Source organism: Dendropsophus ebraccatus, chromosome 8 (assembly GCF_027789765.1).
Source record: "Dendropsophus ebraccatus isolate aDenEbr1 chromosome 8, aDenEbr1.pat, whole genome shotgun sequence".
Taxonomy (NCBI): domain Eukaryota; kingdom Metazoa; phylum Chordata; class Amphibia; order Anura; family Hylidae; genus Dendropsophus; species Dendropsophus ebraccatus.
Genome location: NC_091461.1, coordinates 88,408,440 through 88,426,680, shown reverse-complemented (window position 1 = coordinate 88,426,680; position 18,241 = coordinate 88,408,440). Strand labels below are relative to the sequence as shown.

The 18,241-nt window shown below is 42.1% G+C and overlaps 1 protein-coding gene across 3 annotated transcripts in view; it reads left to right on the top strand.

Annotated features, from left to right (window-relative positions):
- DLG5 (discs large MAGUK scaffold protein 5) overlaps positions 1–18,241 on the top strand; it is a 104,104-nt gene that overhangs the window by 21,486 nt on the left and 64,377 nt on the right. For all 3 annotated transcript variants that reach the window (XM_069980866.1, XM_069980865.1, XM_069980864.1), the window contains exon 2: positions 17,233–17,301. In XM_069980866.1, the coding sequence (XP_069836967.1) occupies positions 17,233–17,301 (69 nt within the window). The remainder of the gene's footprint in view (positions 1–17,232; positions 17,302–18,241) is intronic.

Here is an 18,241-nt window from a genome sequence, read left to right as displayed (position 1 = left end):
ATCTCGTTGAAGACAAGTAGGAAACAAATGTGATAAGCTTGATGATCAGCAGGCAGAAATTGTGCAAACCACCCAAGGCCCAAAAAATCTCAAAACTTATTCTTCTGCATAGAATAGTTTAAACCTTGGCAAATTACAGTGAAACATGGTGCATGCCGGTTTACTACAGGATGGCAGGTTAATAAACAATGGTTAAAGGGGAACTCTGGTAAAGAAATATTGAACCCTGTTCAATCCCCATCCGTTATCTTAGCTTCTTTGTAACAGGTTTCTATTACATGAATTGGGCCTTTTGTCTGCAGCATATCCTAACTCACACCCTAAAGCTGCTGAGAATCCTTACTTACTGCTCCACTCTGTCTCCACTCCTCATCTGTTTGATCTCATATGTAACACCGCCCACCATTGACATCACACCAATCAGGGAGCACCTGGCCAAAGGTGGGAAACCAGCCACCATGTCCTGAAAAACTCACCACTAACAAAATATTCACCAAACACAAAGGAATACTGTTAACAATGCCAGTGATACCTATGATAAAGAGGTCAGACGTAGGCCCAGATATATCAGCTCTCTGTAAGTGTCTGCGCTTCTGAATCATCGCAACCCCACAGGAACTGCCCGCTGAGCCAGTCACTGCAGTTGTGCCCCGCCTCAGTCACTGATTGCCTGAGTAGGGCTGTAACATCGTAGGATTGGGACCATGACGCTGCACTGCGGGGGCATGGGGAACGGGTAAATAGTACTTCTTTATCATCATCTCACCACCCCCTGGCACCCCTGGATTTTCCACCGTTGCCCAAAATACCCCTTTAATTTAGTGTTTTTCTCTCTCTCTCAAACACACACACAGCCTGCTGCAGCCATAGCACGCTGAAGAAAAAACACACAATCTTCTCTCAGAGAGAAAGCTCCACATTGAGGACAGAGGTTACTGCTACACTACTTATGGCTTCTCCTCCTTCTCTATTACTTAGGATATCTTCATATTACACTGCTGCTCATATACAAGCATCCAGGAACAGAGCAGCACAGATCTTCCCCCATACAATGGACTCCAGCTCAGAAACAAGCTGCCAAATAGTGACCGCCAACTCTTCCCCATCCACCCTTATCTAATAGGGCCAGTGCATTATTACCGATATATGGAGAAAACTAAATGTATGTTAGGAAGTGATATATAGTGGAATTTTATACTCACCGTAAATTCTCTTTCCTGTAGTCCGAAGCAGCAGCACATAATGGGGAAGATTCTATCTTCCTGCAATGATAGGACAGATGGTAACAAGCAATAAAGAGTTAATTGCCCCGCCTATAAGGCCCTATGCTGACCCAGCCTCCTTGTGTACTTCTAACGATCTAGGAAAACATAAGCCAAAACACTCAAGGTATGATGCATAAACTTTTATAGGGAGGGTTAGTTTGTGCTGCTGCTTCGGACTACAGGAAAGAGAATTTACGGTGAGTATAAAATTCCACTTTCCCTTACGTCCTAAGCAGCAGCACATAATGGGGATATAGCAAGATCACATAAAGGGTGGGAGAATCATACAGCAGTCATGAGAACCGGTTTACCAAGATTGGTTGCCCAGAGGTTCTAATGTCCAAAAGTATAAGAAGACCACAATGCAGTTTTGTATATCTGATCAATGAGAATGCACATCTCCTCCACCCAGGATGTAGACATTGCCCTTGTGGTAAGGGCCTTAATGGATTCAGGTACTTGGACTCTCACCTCTTGGTAACACACAGAGTCTGCCGTATCCATCTGGATAAAGTGGCTTTTGAGGACTTCCAATCACTGTTACTTCCTGAAAAAGATACAGATAAAATCTTCTGACTTCTCTGGTTCTCACTAAATAAACTCTCAAGGCTCCGCCCACAACCAGAGAGCGCAGGCCCAAGGCTCCACCCACAACCAGAGAGTGCCGTTGTAATGCTTCCTCATTGGAGGAATTTAGGCAAAAACAGCTAACTCAATCTGCGGAGTAATGTTGGACAAGGAAGGAACCTTAAGGGTAAAAGACAAAGTCCTGAAGGATAACAAGATATGGTTCAGTGGCTCCTTAAGTCTGAACATCCTCCTGCGTTTAGCAGATGTAATAGCTACTAGGAAGCATACCTTGAGGGTCAGGTATTTTAATTCAACTAAAGATAAGAACTCAAAACGGAGCCGTGCAAGGTGATGAAGGACGAGTCCCGGATCCCACCTGGGAGTTGGATCCATTACAGTTGCTTTAATCCTTTGCGTAGCTTTAATAAATCTTTGTATTAGGGATTTTTTCGGACAGTCAGCTGTCTGGAAGAGCAGAGACATGTACTTTGACGGTCGCAGCTTCAGCCCATTCTCAAACCCATCCTGGAGAAATCGAAGGATCGCCTTGATAGACAGTGATATGGGAGAAGTCCGATTCTTCACACCAGGATAGACAATGTCCTTAACCCTCAGGGAGGTTCTCTTTGTGGGTTCTGCTCTTAATAGCAGAATCATGTTTACCACCAATTCTAAAAAGCCTCAGCTCATCAGGCCTGTCAATCTTCAGGCCGTCAATCGTAGGTGGTCCAGACCCAGACACAATCTGCCCTTCTGTGACAGTAAGTGAGGATTCTGGGAAAGTCTCCAAAATGTCCTTTTGGACACATGCATCAGGAGAGAACAGCCATGCCTTCTTGAACTATTAGGAGTAATGAGGCATGATTCAGTCTTGTCCTTACAAGACTACTACGGGTTGTCGTCCCTAGCAGTTTTAGGGAGTAAAAACCACGTATTCTGGCGTTATCCGAAATGGCCATTAGGTCCACGTAAGGGTCGCCATAATATCTGGTGATTTGCCAGACATAATCCGTCCTCATGGGGCAGTAGGTGAGGAATCTGGGGAAGTCTCCAAAATGTCCTTTTGGACATATTCATCAGGAGAGAACAACAATTACCACAATGACCTCTTGGGCCAATCTGTGGCTATCAGGATTAATGAGACTGATCCTGCATTGTCTTTTACAAGACTTCTACTGATTGTTGTCCACAGTAGTTTTTAGGGAGTTAAAACCACGCACCCTGGTTTTACCCGAAATGGCCATGGGACCAATGGGTAGCTGTAATATCTGGCGATTCACCAGAACTTCTCCTGGTCCAGAGACCATTCTTCTGTCAGGGTAATATAATGGCTTTAGCCTTTTACATTAAGGCATTGTGACTTCCCTTGTTGCTGGATAGATCTCTTGGTCCATGCAAAAAACAGCTTCTGCTTTTAACAGTAATGCTACTGGTCACATGCAGCTCTGAAGATCAATATGCACCACTGTAGATGCATTCTTGAGCTTACTCCAATAGCTTCCCCACAGATTGATGTGCTGAAGTGGACTGGAGCTCACTTACCGCACTCATCTCTCACATGTTGGATGACAGCCACTTCTGTTAGGAACAAAGTCTTCTTCGCCTGTATCACCCTTTCTTAGATGGATCGGTGGTTGCCTCCACCCACTTTGAGGGCGAGATTGGTCAGCCACTGACTGAAGAAAATGTTGAGGCCCTTTTATCTTTGGGTATAAACCATAACCCAATGTAGGCTGTTTATTCTTTGGTCCCATACTGACAGCATCTGCTGCACGGGGATACATATGCCAACCTGCCTTTTCAATTCGTTGCTTGCAGACGTCATGAGACCTGACAATCATCATTGGGTGAAGATATACCAATGGGGAGTTCTAGGAATCCTGACCCAGGAATGGTTACGGGTAGGTGAAAATATAATACTGTAAGTTTTTGATAATTAACAATCACTCGTGCAGGAAGGAGACAATGGTGATCTTGGATTCTCTCCAGATGGTGACTACAGCCGACATAACATAGAAGAGTGTCCCATCTACTTCCCTTCTTATCTTAGGATAGATATATGTCATCCCAGACCCGGCAGGTAACCTTAGTCAATGTAAAGGGAGCGAAGGTGATTTCAGAAAGATGCAAAAGGAATATGCAGTCTTCTCTGTAGCTAGGTACATGCAGTCTTCTCTGTAGCCAGGTACATGTAGATATGTGTCTTTCACAACTAGCATGGTTAGTCTCCTTTAGGAGGGGGAGCAGAGAGCATATGTTCTCCATATGGAACCTTCTTTGCTTAGAACTGTAGATCTATGGACGTTCACCAACAACTTACCTTCTTTGGATCGGAAACTGTCGAGAATATGGCACCATAAGGTAAACCCACGGTTGCTGCCAGAGAAGCTTTAGTCACAAGCTTATTTGTCCCCATCCACAAGACTTCTGAGATGGACGATCCCTTTTAGTGACGGATCCATCATTTCTTCCAGTACCTTCCATGCTGGAAACTTCTATAGAATGGGGAACAAGGGAGGATTTCCTTCTCCTTTTCAGACTGGGGCAGAGATTGTACCTTTCTGTAAGGAAGAGTCCTTCCTCAGTGTCCCCAATCCATTCAGGTGGATTCTCATGGTACAGAGAGTATTATTAGAAAGAACATCTATCTCTGGCAAAGTCTAATGCTCCTCTCCAAGTGTGGAGGGGCCACGCATCGGGAAGCCAAATGTGGAGGGGCCACGAATCGGGAAGCCAAATGTGGAGTTACACGCATACTCAGAAGTGAGCACCATCTGCTTAAGACATAGCATCTTCTGTAATGGGTTACAATGAAGATACAATCTACAAACAAAAATAAATTCCACTGCCATCTGGATGTGGAATCTTGCAGGATACACATACATAAGTGACTGAGCTTTCCCAAAGGTTTACTCACCCTGAAACTTTGGGCATTAGATTCCTGCATTAAGTGAGATAAAATGATAAATAAACCTGCGCCAGGTAAAGAGGCAACAGACTGCTGTGTAGTGCAAGAAAACCAGATACCTCAGAGCAGCTGATACACAACTAGCAATTCTAAGGCTGTGTTCACACGATGCAGCCTCCTTGCTTCAATGGATCATTGTTTCAATAGCAGAACTAATGTAAGACAGCTACCAGGTATACTCGGTACACAACTAGAAACTCTAAAGTTGTGATCATACCCTGCAATATCTTCGTTTTACTATTTTAAAAATAGCAGTACTATACATGTAGCAACTCTAGGCGTGTGTACACACAATGCTGTTTTATAGCTTCAATGCAACATTAAATCTCAGTAACCGTGCTAGAAAAGACCCCAGATGCTCAATACACAACCAGGAACTTTAGGGTTGTGTTCACACAATGCAGTCTCATAACTGCACTGCATCAAACAAAAAGCGGAGCTATAGCTGACATGTAAGGTGCAATCAATACACCACTAGCAATCCTAGGGTTGTGTTCACACAACGAAGTTTCATAACTTTACAGCCTCATTCAATAGCAGTACTGAATAAAACATTAGGTGTAATAAAAAAATAAATAAATAAAAAAAAATAGCAACTTTAGGCTTGTGTTCACACAATGCATCTTTCCACAGCAGAACTAGAGCAAGGAATCAGACATTAGGTGCAATAAATAGCTACTCTAGGCTTGTGTTCACACAATGCATCTTTCCACAGCAGTGTTAGAGCAAGGAATCAGAGGTCAGGTGCAATAACAGCAACTCTAGGTTTGTGTTCACACAATGTATCCTTCCACAGCAGAACTGGAGCAAGGAATCAATATTCACCTAGCAACTCAGGGCTTGTGTTCACACACTGCAGTCTCACAGCTTCACTTGCATCCTTCAATCGCAGAACTAGAGCCAGGAATCACACTCAGGTGTAATGAATCATACATCAGGTGTCACCAATACACACCTAGCAAATCTAGGTTTGTGTACACACAATGCAGTTTCATAGCTTCAATGCAACAAGAAAAAGCAGTGCGAGTGTAAGAAAGATACCAGGTGCAATCAATACACAACCAGCAACTATTGCAAGAAATCAGCTCAGTGACCGCACAACTAACAGCTCTTATCTAAGGCTGCATACACATATAGCAGATCCATAGCTTTCACTGTATTATTACATAGCAGGACCCATACTGCATGATCACATAGCGGAACTGTCTCACAGAGCTCACACAGGCAAAAAAATAATAAAAATGATAAACTATTATAAATCTCATGTAATTTATATCCATTAGCCTGCACACAGGCCTCCTGCAATACAGGTCAGGCTTCCAGGCAGAGAGCCTGCACAGGCACCATACAGCTCCTCACAAAAAAGGCCGTATGACTTACCTCTCTGAAGAGAGAAGACAGACACCAGGAAGCGGCGTCCTGACTGAGCAGCGCCATGGTTAGCAGCCACGTGCAGCCCGGCAGCGGATGGCGCCATAATACTTACTGACCAGAGCATAGAAGCTGAGCGATCACTGAGATGGCAGCTGTTTCCTTAAGAAAAATAAAATCTTTGCTCTGTACACAACAAAGCAGGATAAAAACAAAATACATATACAAAAAAACTCTCCCTCTCCACACGACCATGTGGAAAAGAAGAATTATTGGAAGGAGAGCAGAGAAACACACATAGGCCTGCTCCCTGCTCTCCTCCTACCACCTGTCCCACAGAAGGACAGAAAAAAACACAAGGAGGCTGGGTCAGCATAGGGCCTTATAGGCGGGGCAATTAACTCTTTATTGCTTGTTACCATCTGTCCTATCATTGCAGGAAGATAGAATCTTCCCCATTATGTGCTGCTGCTTAGGACGTAAGGGAAATATATATATATATATATATATATATATATATATATATATTAATGAGGGGCATTTATAAAATTCATATGAAAGCTCGATTATAACATTTTAAAAGTTTTTTTTATTAAGCTGGAGTCAGTACATTTTTTACGACTCCAGCTGACTCCACAACCCTGTTTTTCCCAATCCAGGACAACCCCTTTGCTTACAGCTATGTGTATGCAGAGATGCTTGTGGTATATATACAGCTTTGTGTTTTCATTGTTTCCTTGTGTATGTCATATAAAATATTTCTGCATCTTATTTTTCTTGTCCCCCTAAGCTGTGATCTTTATATACCATTGTATCTGAGTATGTGCTGTCTGTTGATCAGACTTCATGTCCGTCTCTTTAATTCCCTTGCCTTTTCCCCTGCTTTTTCCCGGATGCAGACATTGAAGACTGTGTAACATTACACCTCAGAAGTCACAGACTAATACAGCACACCCGGGCTGACTGGTTTCACCACCGATTAACAACAAGCCTTTGTTTTGTTGTGTCCAAAGTGCGTTGTCATTGTGCTCTGTTGCCTTTAACTGTTTCCTACCAAAGTGCAGTAGCATGCAAAAGGTTACAGGTGAAGTAAGTGACTAATAGGTTATGTAGAGAGGATGCATCATAGTCTATGAATTGACCTACATCACTGCTAACCTGGTTGTTTGGAGAAACTGCTGGGACTGCATTACTGGCTTTACCTTCATCGTCTCTGGGGTTAATGATGCAACTGGCAGAATATCAGCGGCAGTAAAATGAGTCTTCTGTATGACGTAATTTCATCAAAGTATCGCAGTACACTCACTGTAACCTTTCCACTGCCGGAGAGGTTATCGGGAATAATGGGTAACTATACTAAGACTGACCACATATCGGAGCTGTGCTCGCCAAATCAGAGGACGCACTCAATAGTGTCCAGCGGATTAAAAGTACCCACTCATTTCAGTTTTTTTATTTTATAGCAGAATATATGGTTAGAGTATATTTGGTGTATACCTGTGTATAATACAAAAAATATATACAGTATATGCCTATATAAACAGGTAGCGATCGGCACCCCTACCCTTACTCTTGCAGTAAAGCTTGTACATAAGATTGGAGTGGGAATACTTCACATGTCATATAGGTGATGCATCAATCCACAGAGGCAATAGTCTGTATCCACAATCTAAACAATAGAGAAATGGAGGGCACTCACCAAAATCTTTTGTGATGGTTTATTTGCAAGCTTCAGACATACAACCCAGCGTGTCTATTCAAAGCATAGGAGGACGCCAACACGAACACAGGTGGCAGCTACTTTGAACGCACATGCTTCTTCTCGTTGTGAGCCCTCTCTGTATCCCCTTTATTCCTTATGACATAGCCCAATGTCAAAATGGGTTGAGGGGTTAACATGCCCCAAAAAAAAAAAAAAAAAAAAAAAAAATGAAACTCCCAAATGCTGTAACTCAAAAAGTACCTTAAAGTGTCCTTCAAGTAATAAGAATGTTGAATGTTTCCTTCCGCCATTAACCCCTGCAGTGCCGCGGCAATTAAAAGCTAGTGATAGGAGCTGCACTGACTGACTGCCGGAGCTCTCTTAGGGCCCTTTTACACAGAAAGATTATCTGACAGATTATCTGCCAAAGATTTGAAGCCAAAACCAGGAATGGATTTGAAAAGAGGAGAAATCTCAGGCTTTCCTTTATTACCTGCTCTCTGTTTATAGTCCATTCCTGGCTTTGGCTTCTAATCTTTGGCAGATAATCTGTCAGATAATCTTTCCGTGTAAAAGGGCCCTACTTTCCTCCCAGCAGTCAGATGGGCAATCAGTGCATAGAGTCTGCCACAGGCAGGTTCTATGCAATGATTGCAGATAACACTGATAAATGCTATGCTATGGCATAACAATGATCAGTGTTACCGATCTAATGTTAAAATCCCCTAGGGGAGCGTAAAAGGTGTAAAAAAAAAAAAAAAGTTTTAAACAACAAAGACATAGCCTCCCCCAATAAAAATTTAAATCGCCCCACTTTCCCATTTGATAAATAAAACAGACAAAAAAAATAAAAAATAAACATTGTATACATAGCATGTGTAATTGTCCAATCTATTAAAATATATTGTTCCTGTATGGTGAATGGCGTGTGCAAAAAGCTGTAAAAAAAAAAAAAAAAAAACTCCAGGAGCTACACAAATCTGAGACTAATAAAAATTAGATCATGGTGCAAAAAATTACATCCCATACAGCCCTGTTTGTGAAAAAATAAAAGCGCAGTCACAATAGGGCCATTGTAATCACACTTTTTTGCAAAAGGAAAATTTACTGATAAAAAAACAAATAGTAAAACATTTGAAAAACTATACAAACGTGTATATCACTGTATCCAGACTGACCTATAGAATAAAGATATCATGTTGGTTTTATCGTACAGTGCATTACATAAACACTGACACCCCCCCCCCCCTAAAAATAAAATGCAGAATTGTAATTTTTTCACCCCAATTTCACCCCATAAAGAATATTTTGAGGGTTCATCATACATGTTATGGTACATTGAAAGGCTCCATTAAAAAGTACATTTCTTTCTGGAAAAAAAAACAAGACCTCTTAAGGCCCTGTAGATTGAAAAATAAGAAAATGCAAATGGTCTTTTTGGGCTCTGACCTTAAGGGGTTAAAGGAGACCTGTCACCCCCCCCCCCCCCCGTGCCGGGGTGACAGGCTCCTGACCCCCGTTTCAGCCCCCTATACTCACCTGATCCCGCCGGGTCACGGAGATATGAGCGCCCGAAGACCGGAGCGCGCGCTGACAGAAGAGTCCGATGCCCATAGAGAATGACTGAGCATCGGACTCCTCATTCATTCTCTATGAGCGTTGGACTCTCCTGTCAGTGCGCGCCCCGGGCTTCGGGAGCTGATATCTCCGTGACCCGACCGGATCCAAAAGCGGGACCCGGCGGGATCAGGTGAGTATAGGGGGCTGTAACGGGGGTCGGGAGCCTGTGACAGGTCCTCTTTAAGGTATATCTAGATGCATTAATATTATTTTTGTACAGTAAATATCTATGCATACATACACTCACCGGCGACTTTATTAGGTAGCCTGTCCAACTGCATGTTACCACTTAATTTCTAATCAGCCAATCACATGGCGGCAACTCAGTGCATTTAGGCATGTAGACATGGTCAAGACAATCTCCTGCAGTTCAAACCGAGCATCAGTATGGGGAAGAAAGGTGATTTGAGGGCCTTTGAACGTGGCATGGTTGTTGGTGCCAGAAGGGCTGGTCTGAGTATTTCAGAAACTGCTGATCTACTGGGATTTTCACGCACAACCATCTCTAGGGTTTACAGAGAATGGTCCGAAAAAGAAAAAACATCCAGTGAGCAGCAGTTCTGTGAGCGGAAATGCCTTGTTGATGCCAGAGGTCAGAGGAGAATGGGCAGACTGGTTCGAGCTGATAGAAAGGCAACAGTGACTCAAATAGCCAACCGTTACAACCAAGGTAGGCAGAAGACCGTCTCTGAATGCACAGTACCTCCAACTTTGAGGCAGATGGGCTACAGCAGCAGAAGACCACACCGGGTGCCACTCCTTTCAGCTAAGAACAGGAAACTGAGGCTACAATTTGCACAAGCTCATCGAAATTGGACAGTAGAAGATTGGAAAAACGTTGCCTGGTCTGATGAGTCTCAATTTCTGCTGCGACATTCGGATGGTAGGGTCAGAATTTGGCGTCAACAACATGAAAGCATGGATCCATCCTGCCTTGTATCAACGGTTCAGGCTGGTGGTGGTGGTGTCATGGTGTGGGGAATATTTTCTTGAACATATTCTTGAATTGAACATCGTTGCAACGCCCCAGCCTACCTGAGTATTGTTGCTGACCATGTCCATCCCTTTATGACCACAATGTACCCAACATCTGATGGCTACTTTCAGCAGGATAATGCGCCATGTCATAAAGCTAGAATCATCTCAGACTGGTTTCTTGAACATGACAATGAGTTCACTGTACTCAAATGGCCTCCACAGTCACCAGATCTCAATCCAATAGAGCATCTTTGGGATGTGGTGGAACGGGAGATTCACATCATGGATGTGCAGCCGACAAATCTGCGGCAACTGTGTGATGCCATCATGTCAATATGGACCAAAATCTCTGAGGAATGCTTCCAGCACCTTGTTGTATCTATGCCACGAAGAATTGAGGCAGTTCTGAAGGCAAAAGGGGGTCCAACCCGTTACTAGCATGGTGTACCTAATAAAGTGGCCGCTGAGTGTATGTGCATGGTATATACTAAATATAATAGAGGTGCAGTACATATACATTTATATACAGAGAAACAGTATACACAGCTGTATTTTATATGTATATATACTGTACCATGTGTATAATACATAGGTATATAATATATCTTGGATGTGGAAGTGTATACGTTTCATCTAAATAATGTATATAGGTACCTAATGCATGTAGTGTCATGGAACACACTCTGGTCTCTTGCCAAATGCTTCCTCTATCCTGCTGCCTTCTTGGATATTTGGGCATAGCAGGAAGTTTCCAATGCCCCAGTTGTCTCCAGGGGACCCAGAGACGAGAATCGACAGTGGTAGTGTCAGCAAGGGCTCAATAAGTAAACAGAAAGACATCCCCCACTTATTTCCAGTTCTCAGCTCCGTCCACAGTAAAGTATGTTTACACTTTATAGGCGAGGAATTTTAAGCAAAATCTGTGCTTGATTTTATGTGTAATATGTAATTCCACCTGCTTGAAATTCCACCTGTACAGAGCAATGTCCCATTGTGTTCAATGGGATTTCTGCTCTGTTGTTCACACGGCAGAATTTACACGCCGATCCGCATGTCAAATCTTTCTTCCGCTAGAAAAATCCCATAGAAGTCATTTCTGCTTTTTGCTCACATTCTGTGCGAAGAGAGGAGGAAATTTCAAACAGAAAACTTGACTTCCTCACCTATTCCTCAGTGTGAATATACCCTAAGCAGTGGTTGTCTACCTGCATATCCTCCAATCCTACACACTTGGTTATGTGCCTTCTGCCAGGATCAGGTGCTACAAGCAGCATCATTTTCCCGGTGGTTGCAGAGTTCCCCTTATTCCATCTATCTCTACCAACAGAGATCTGGACGAGTAAACGGCTGCTATCATTATTTTACAGCCACTTTGTGCATTTTCCTCTTAGCGGGATCTGACAACCCTGCTGCTGTTGATGGAGCTGGATGCTGTCAGTTACATCACCGAGTTCCATGCATGCTGCAAGAACCACTCTGCAAAAAGCAGTGTTGGGCCATGTTCACCCAGTGTGAAAACATTGGCCATTGTTTGACATGGCCAATGCAAATAACATCCAATGTCGTACATGTGAACATGGCCCAGGATTATTATTTGCGCTAGAATAGATATGACTGAGAATGTATAGGTGGAATTTTTACCATAGTACAGTGTATCTTTCTGCATTTTTTATTTTAATACATGAGTAGGTTAAAAGTAAGGCCAGCAGTGGTGCGGGATAAACATTGCTGCTATTAAATGTTATTTTCTAGCTCTAAAATTCTATTTTAGTTCCCGTAGTTGTTTATAGAATTATTCCAAAGAATTCTGTCACAAATTCTACAGCAGTAACTTTTTAATTTTGTCGTAGACCAGGCCCTCGTGTATGTTGGCCAAAAAAACATTTGTAAGGCTAGATTTACAATTACTGAAGTAGGGCTGATTAAGCGTGAAAAAAACAAAACCGTATATAGCCTTGACTAATGGTCCTTTCACACGAAGCAATTATCGTTCAAATTTTCGCAATAACGATCGCATTTGAGCGATAATCAGCTTGTGCAAACACAGCGGACGATCAAGCGATGAGCGAGAAATCGTTCATTTTGGTCTTTCAACATGTTCTTAATTCATCGTTGGTCGTTCACTGAAAATTTGCAGATCGCTTTGTCTAAACAGTCTTTCACAGATTCAACCTATGTGTGAGAGCAATCTTAAAACGATCTCAATAACGATTTTTTCAAACGATATAGCATTCCATCTAAACGCTGATCGTTATAAAAAAACACATCATTACTACAAAATCGTTAATCGTTTGGGTGAATTATCGCTCTGTGTAAAAGGACCATAACCGACCTGATTTTCTGCGCGATTATTTTTATTTATTCACTCCCCATTGATTTATAACCTCGTTATAACGCTTTCCCAATTGTTATGTGACACTTTTTTTTTATAGTCTATGAATAAAAAATAGCAGTGACCCCTAACCAGTCACTTAACATTCCTTTGTTTATATATACTGTAAGGGTGTGTTCACACGTACAGGATCAGCAGCAGATTTGATGGTGCAGCTTTGAAGCTGCAGATTCAAAGCAAATCAATTCTGGGCCATCAAATCTGCTGCAGATCTGCTGCAGATCCTGTTCGTGTGAACGCACTCTAAGGGTACAAACACACACACACACCATATACGCAGCGTATTTTCTGCTGCAATACGCAGCAGATACGCAGCAAATTGGATCTAAATAACTGAACACAGCATCAAATCTGCAGCAGATCTGCATATACGGTGTGTGTGTTTGTACCCTCAGGGTACAAACCCACACACCGTATACACAGCAGATACGCAACAAATACGCAGCAAATACGCAGCAGATTTGTTGGTACAGATATGATGCTGTGTTCAGTTATTTAGATATAATCTGCTGCGTATCTGCTGCGTATCTGCTGCGTATTTGCTGCGTATTTGCTGCGTATCGCAGCAATAAATACGCTGCTTATACGGTGTGTGGGTTTATACCCTTAGGGTGCGTTCACACCTACAGGATCTGCAGCAGATCTGCAGCAGATTTGATGCTGTGTTCAGTTATTTAAATGAAATCTGCTGCAGAAAATCAGCTGCAGATCCTGTAGGTGTGAACACACCATTAGGGTACAAACACACACACCGTATATGCAGCAGATAACACAGCATCAAATCTGCACCATCAAATCTGCTGCAGATCTGCATATACGGTGTGTGTGTTTGTACCCTTAGGGTACAAACACACACACCGTATATGCAGCAGATACGCAGCAGATCTGCAGCAGATTTGATGGTGCAGATTTGATGCTGTGTTAAGTTATTTAGATCTAATCTGCTGCGTATCGCAGCAGTAAATACGCTGCGTATATGGTGTTTGTGTGCTTGTACCCTTAGGTTCTTCCCTGAACCGTATAATGACACGTACCATTGCCAAAAAAGGGGTTGATATTCCTGTGGTATGTGTAATATGAAGAAAGATGCAGCTATACTAGATAAGTGATCAAACCATTGCAAACAGTTTCCAAATGTAAAATAATGCACTTGGGGAGAGGAAAGACAAGTTCACATTTGGCAGTTCTGTGTTAGTGAAGACTTCAGAAGAAAAGGATTTAAGGGTAGTGATTTCTGACAGCAAAATGAGTCAATCAGCCAGACTTTGGCTAAAGCAAATCAAGTGCTTGGATGCATGGCTAGAAGTGTAACCAGTAGGAAGATTGTGAGACCACATCTGAAATAATAATTTCTGAAAACTCTCCTACAAAAACACAATTTTAGGGTGCCTTCACACCTACCGGATCCGTAGCGGATTTTACGAAATCCGCTGCGGATCCAGTGCCATTCATTCCCAAGAGAGCACATACTCGCAGCCATTAAATCCCTCATTGCTTCGTTGGTCTCTGCCAGACCTGCAGTGATAATGTCACCAACAGTGTAAAAATCCGTACAGCGGCCAGCTGCTTGCAAATTCTTGTTATAATGTCATCTGCCTGCCTGCTGTTGTAATCTGCAGCATCACAGCCTTGTGTGAATCCACCTTTAAAGAAGACGGCGGGAGGGGGGGGACATAATAAGCACAACTACTCACCCATCCCTTTGCCTGTCCAGCACTGGATCGCCGCTCTAGGACCCCCGCCAACCTCTGTGATTATGTTCTCAGCTGACATCACAACCCGGTCGATTGATAGCCCGCGCAGCCAGTCAGTGACTGGGGCGGGACGCTGCTGCAGTCACTGATTGGCTGAGCAGGTTGTCCATCAGCCAGGTCGGGCATTTTTCCGAGAGTCGTTCTAAAATGCCTCCCGGCGGGGGTCCGGGACCTTTGGGAAAGGGGAGAGGTAAGTAGTTGTTCCTCATTATGTTCCCCCTGCCATATTTTAAAATTAAAATAAGCCGGACTTCATCTTGAATGTCCCTACATGCAACACTTACAGTCACAGGACCACTTGTCAGAATTCCTCTTCGATTTGGAGAGGGGTCAGTATATGTTATAAAATAAAAAAAAATAAGATTATTTTGTAGCCAAAGACACATTTTATTTTTTTTTTTGGTTGATTCTGATGTTGGTGAATTGTGTTACTATAGTTACCACTAGTTGCTATATTGGGGAACATGTTGCGATTTTATTTTCTGTTAGAAGCGAATTCACCAATTAGGTTGTTTTGGAAGAGAAAGTTGAATGCTTTGTTCTCCAGATAGGATATCATGCAGCACATCATCACTAACAGCTTGTTGTACATTGGCCAGGGTCCATCATAGCATCTGTGCTGGATTAGCAGACGATTGATGTATCTTTTATTTATTTATTTTTTATTTTATTTTACAGCCTGTTTGGCTATATTCATCGGCAGCATAATACTTGTCCTGGTAGGCTGCACCCCAGGTTGATAGATTTTAGCAACCCCACAGAGAACTGTCTTCATTTGACAAGAATGTATCCACCGCTCAGCTGTCAGCACAAACAGGTCAATGGCAGTAAGGCGGGGTTCACACTACCTTCTTGCAATCTGTTTTTGGCCAAAAAACGGATGCATTTGTATACATCCGTTTTTCCATTGACTTCCATTATAAAAATAAAAAAAAGAGATCAAAACGCATCCTTTGTGTTTTTTTTTTTTTTTTTAACGTTCACAAAAATGTCAGCTACGTTTTTGTGTACATTAAAAAAACAGATGTGTTTTGATCCGTGTTTTTTTTTTTTTTTTTAAATTGAAGTCAATAGAAAAATGGATACACACAAATGCATCTGTTTTTTATTACATTTTTGCAAAAACGGAATGCAAAAACATACTGTGAATCCAGCCTAAGGCCCCTTTCACACATCAGTATTATACTGTCCACAATTACGGATCCACAAGTGCGGACAGTACAGTATGCATTGATTTGGATGGACCCTATTACACATTCATAGTTACTATAGATCCACATAAAAGGGCCATGATCCGTGTTGCAAAAAATTACTGGTAAGTCATAATACGGGGCAGTATTTGTGCCTTAGATCCACCAATCTCGATCAATGGGTCCGTGCCCATATTTCTGTCTGTGATTGTGGGTCTGCAATTACTGATGTGTGAATAGCGCCTGAGGCTCGTGGTGTAAGCAGGAATTTTGTCACCAGCGTTATGCAGAGATCTTGAAAAGGTGGGAAATTTATGAATGAGACACATGCAGAAAACAAGTCTACTGTGTGTGACTATAACTGTGTGTGAGTTTAGCTTAGATTTTGTTATGAACCTAGATTTAGGTTGCCATGGAAACAAGCAAACTTTTTTTTTTTTTAAGTCCGGGTTTTGATTTATGAGGCCAATACTCTGTAGCTTTTTCGAGCAAAGCTGCAAATCTGCAGAGTCTTCCAGAGATTCAGGAACAGGTAAGATATTACTGCATGCCGCTCAGGAGACTGGGTAAGCTTGGCGGCATGGGAGCTGTAAACAACAGTAAATATCACACAGAAATGGATATAAAAAATACAAAGGAATGGATTTTTTTACCTAAATTTAAAGAGCCCCTTTCTAGAATACAGCAGTCTTGTAACCCACCCACAACAACCTGCTTTGGGAATCTTTCATTGAGTTTGCTTTGTAAACAGAACTAACCAGGTAACATCTTGGCTGTATAAGTAGGAGCAAATATTTCAGAGTATTTCCTCTCTTTTTAGAAACCCTGTTTTTGTTATGTGCTCTTAAAGGGGTATTCCTGTCTCAAGATAATTATACTTATAGGGCTCGTCATGTGTTTTTTTTTGAAAATACATTAAACGTGCCTGCTGATATGCTGCTTTTTCCCTCCTATAGTCAGCGTGTGCTGTTTACCGACCACCAGTCAGCTCTAAATACATGTATTATACAATATATATGCCCTGTATCTCTGTACTCCTACATTATGGCTATAAATATATACACACCAGCCAGACCACTGCTTTTAGAGCAGAATGGTGGTCAGTAACAGTGGGAGGGACTGGAAGAATTCATAGAGCGAGGTAAATATAACCTTTTGGGAAAGATTGCTTGCGGAGTCCTGAAATGATCCAGTCCTGCTCTTGTAAATCTATAGGCATGAACTGGATGAGATTTCTTATAGACTGAGCAGGAAGTCCTTCCCAGAGGTTATGTTTGGCATGGGTGTCCCTGCTTGCTCATTGATTACTGGAACTAATGAAGCCTTTATACTTATTGTGTTGCTTGTGATTTGTATAGCTAATAGCACAATAACTATATAGTCAGACTTTTCCTTACTGTTATTTCTTATGCTTTGTAACAGGCTCCACATACAGTGTCCTCACCACCATGCCTTCAGACTCCGAAAGCAGTGGCTCCCTCAGCAGTGTTGGTAAGACAAAGTCTCCAGCCCTTATTTTTACAGTATAGTGTTTATTAATAAATGAGTATTCCGGTGAAATTTTATTTCTTTCAAATCGACTGTGGTCAGAAAGTTATATAGATTTCCTTCTATTTTAAAAATGTCAAGGCTTTCAGTACTTATCAGCTGCTGTATGTCCTGTAGGAAGCTGTGCATTCTTTTCAATCTGACACACTGCTCTTTGCTGCCACCTCTGTCTGTGTCAGGAACTGTCTAGAGCAGGAGAGGTTTTTGACAGGAATTTGCTACTGCCTGGACAGTCCCTGTCACAAACAGAAGTGGCAGTAGAGAGCACCACGACAGACTGGAAAGAACACACCAGTTCCTGCAGGGCATACAGCAGCCAATAAGTGGTGAAAGACTCGAGATTTTAAAATAGAAATAAATTACAAATCTCTTTTAACTTTCTAAAACCAGTTAATCTGAAAGAGATTTTTTTTTGATGAAATACCCCTCTAAATATAACTTTTTTCTGGCATATAAGATGACTTTTTAACCCCGAACAATCTTCTTAGAAGTCGGGGGTCGTCCGGGTATGGTCGCCCCCATACGGTGGAAGAGCTCAAAAATTTCTGCATCCCCAATGTATAGTTGGACCACTATAAAAAAAAAGCTGGTAAAGCTGTAGTTATCTGAGCAATCCTAGTAAAAGTGTTAGATAAAGTTGGTGTATATATATATATATATATATATATTTTTTTTTTTTTTTTTTTTTGTGTGTGTGTTAACACACATGGCTGCTGCTACTGTCTAGGCCACACTTGCACAGTTCCCTGTAATTCTACTGTGAGAATGGCTGGGAGGTGAGCATGACAGAGTTGTGTAGTAGCCTCCTGCCTACTACAGATCCTGCACACAGCACTATAGTATATAGCTTCAGGCATAGTTAAAGTACAATCCACAAATGCTC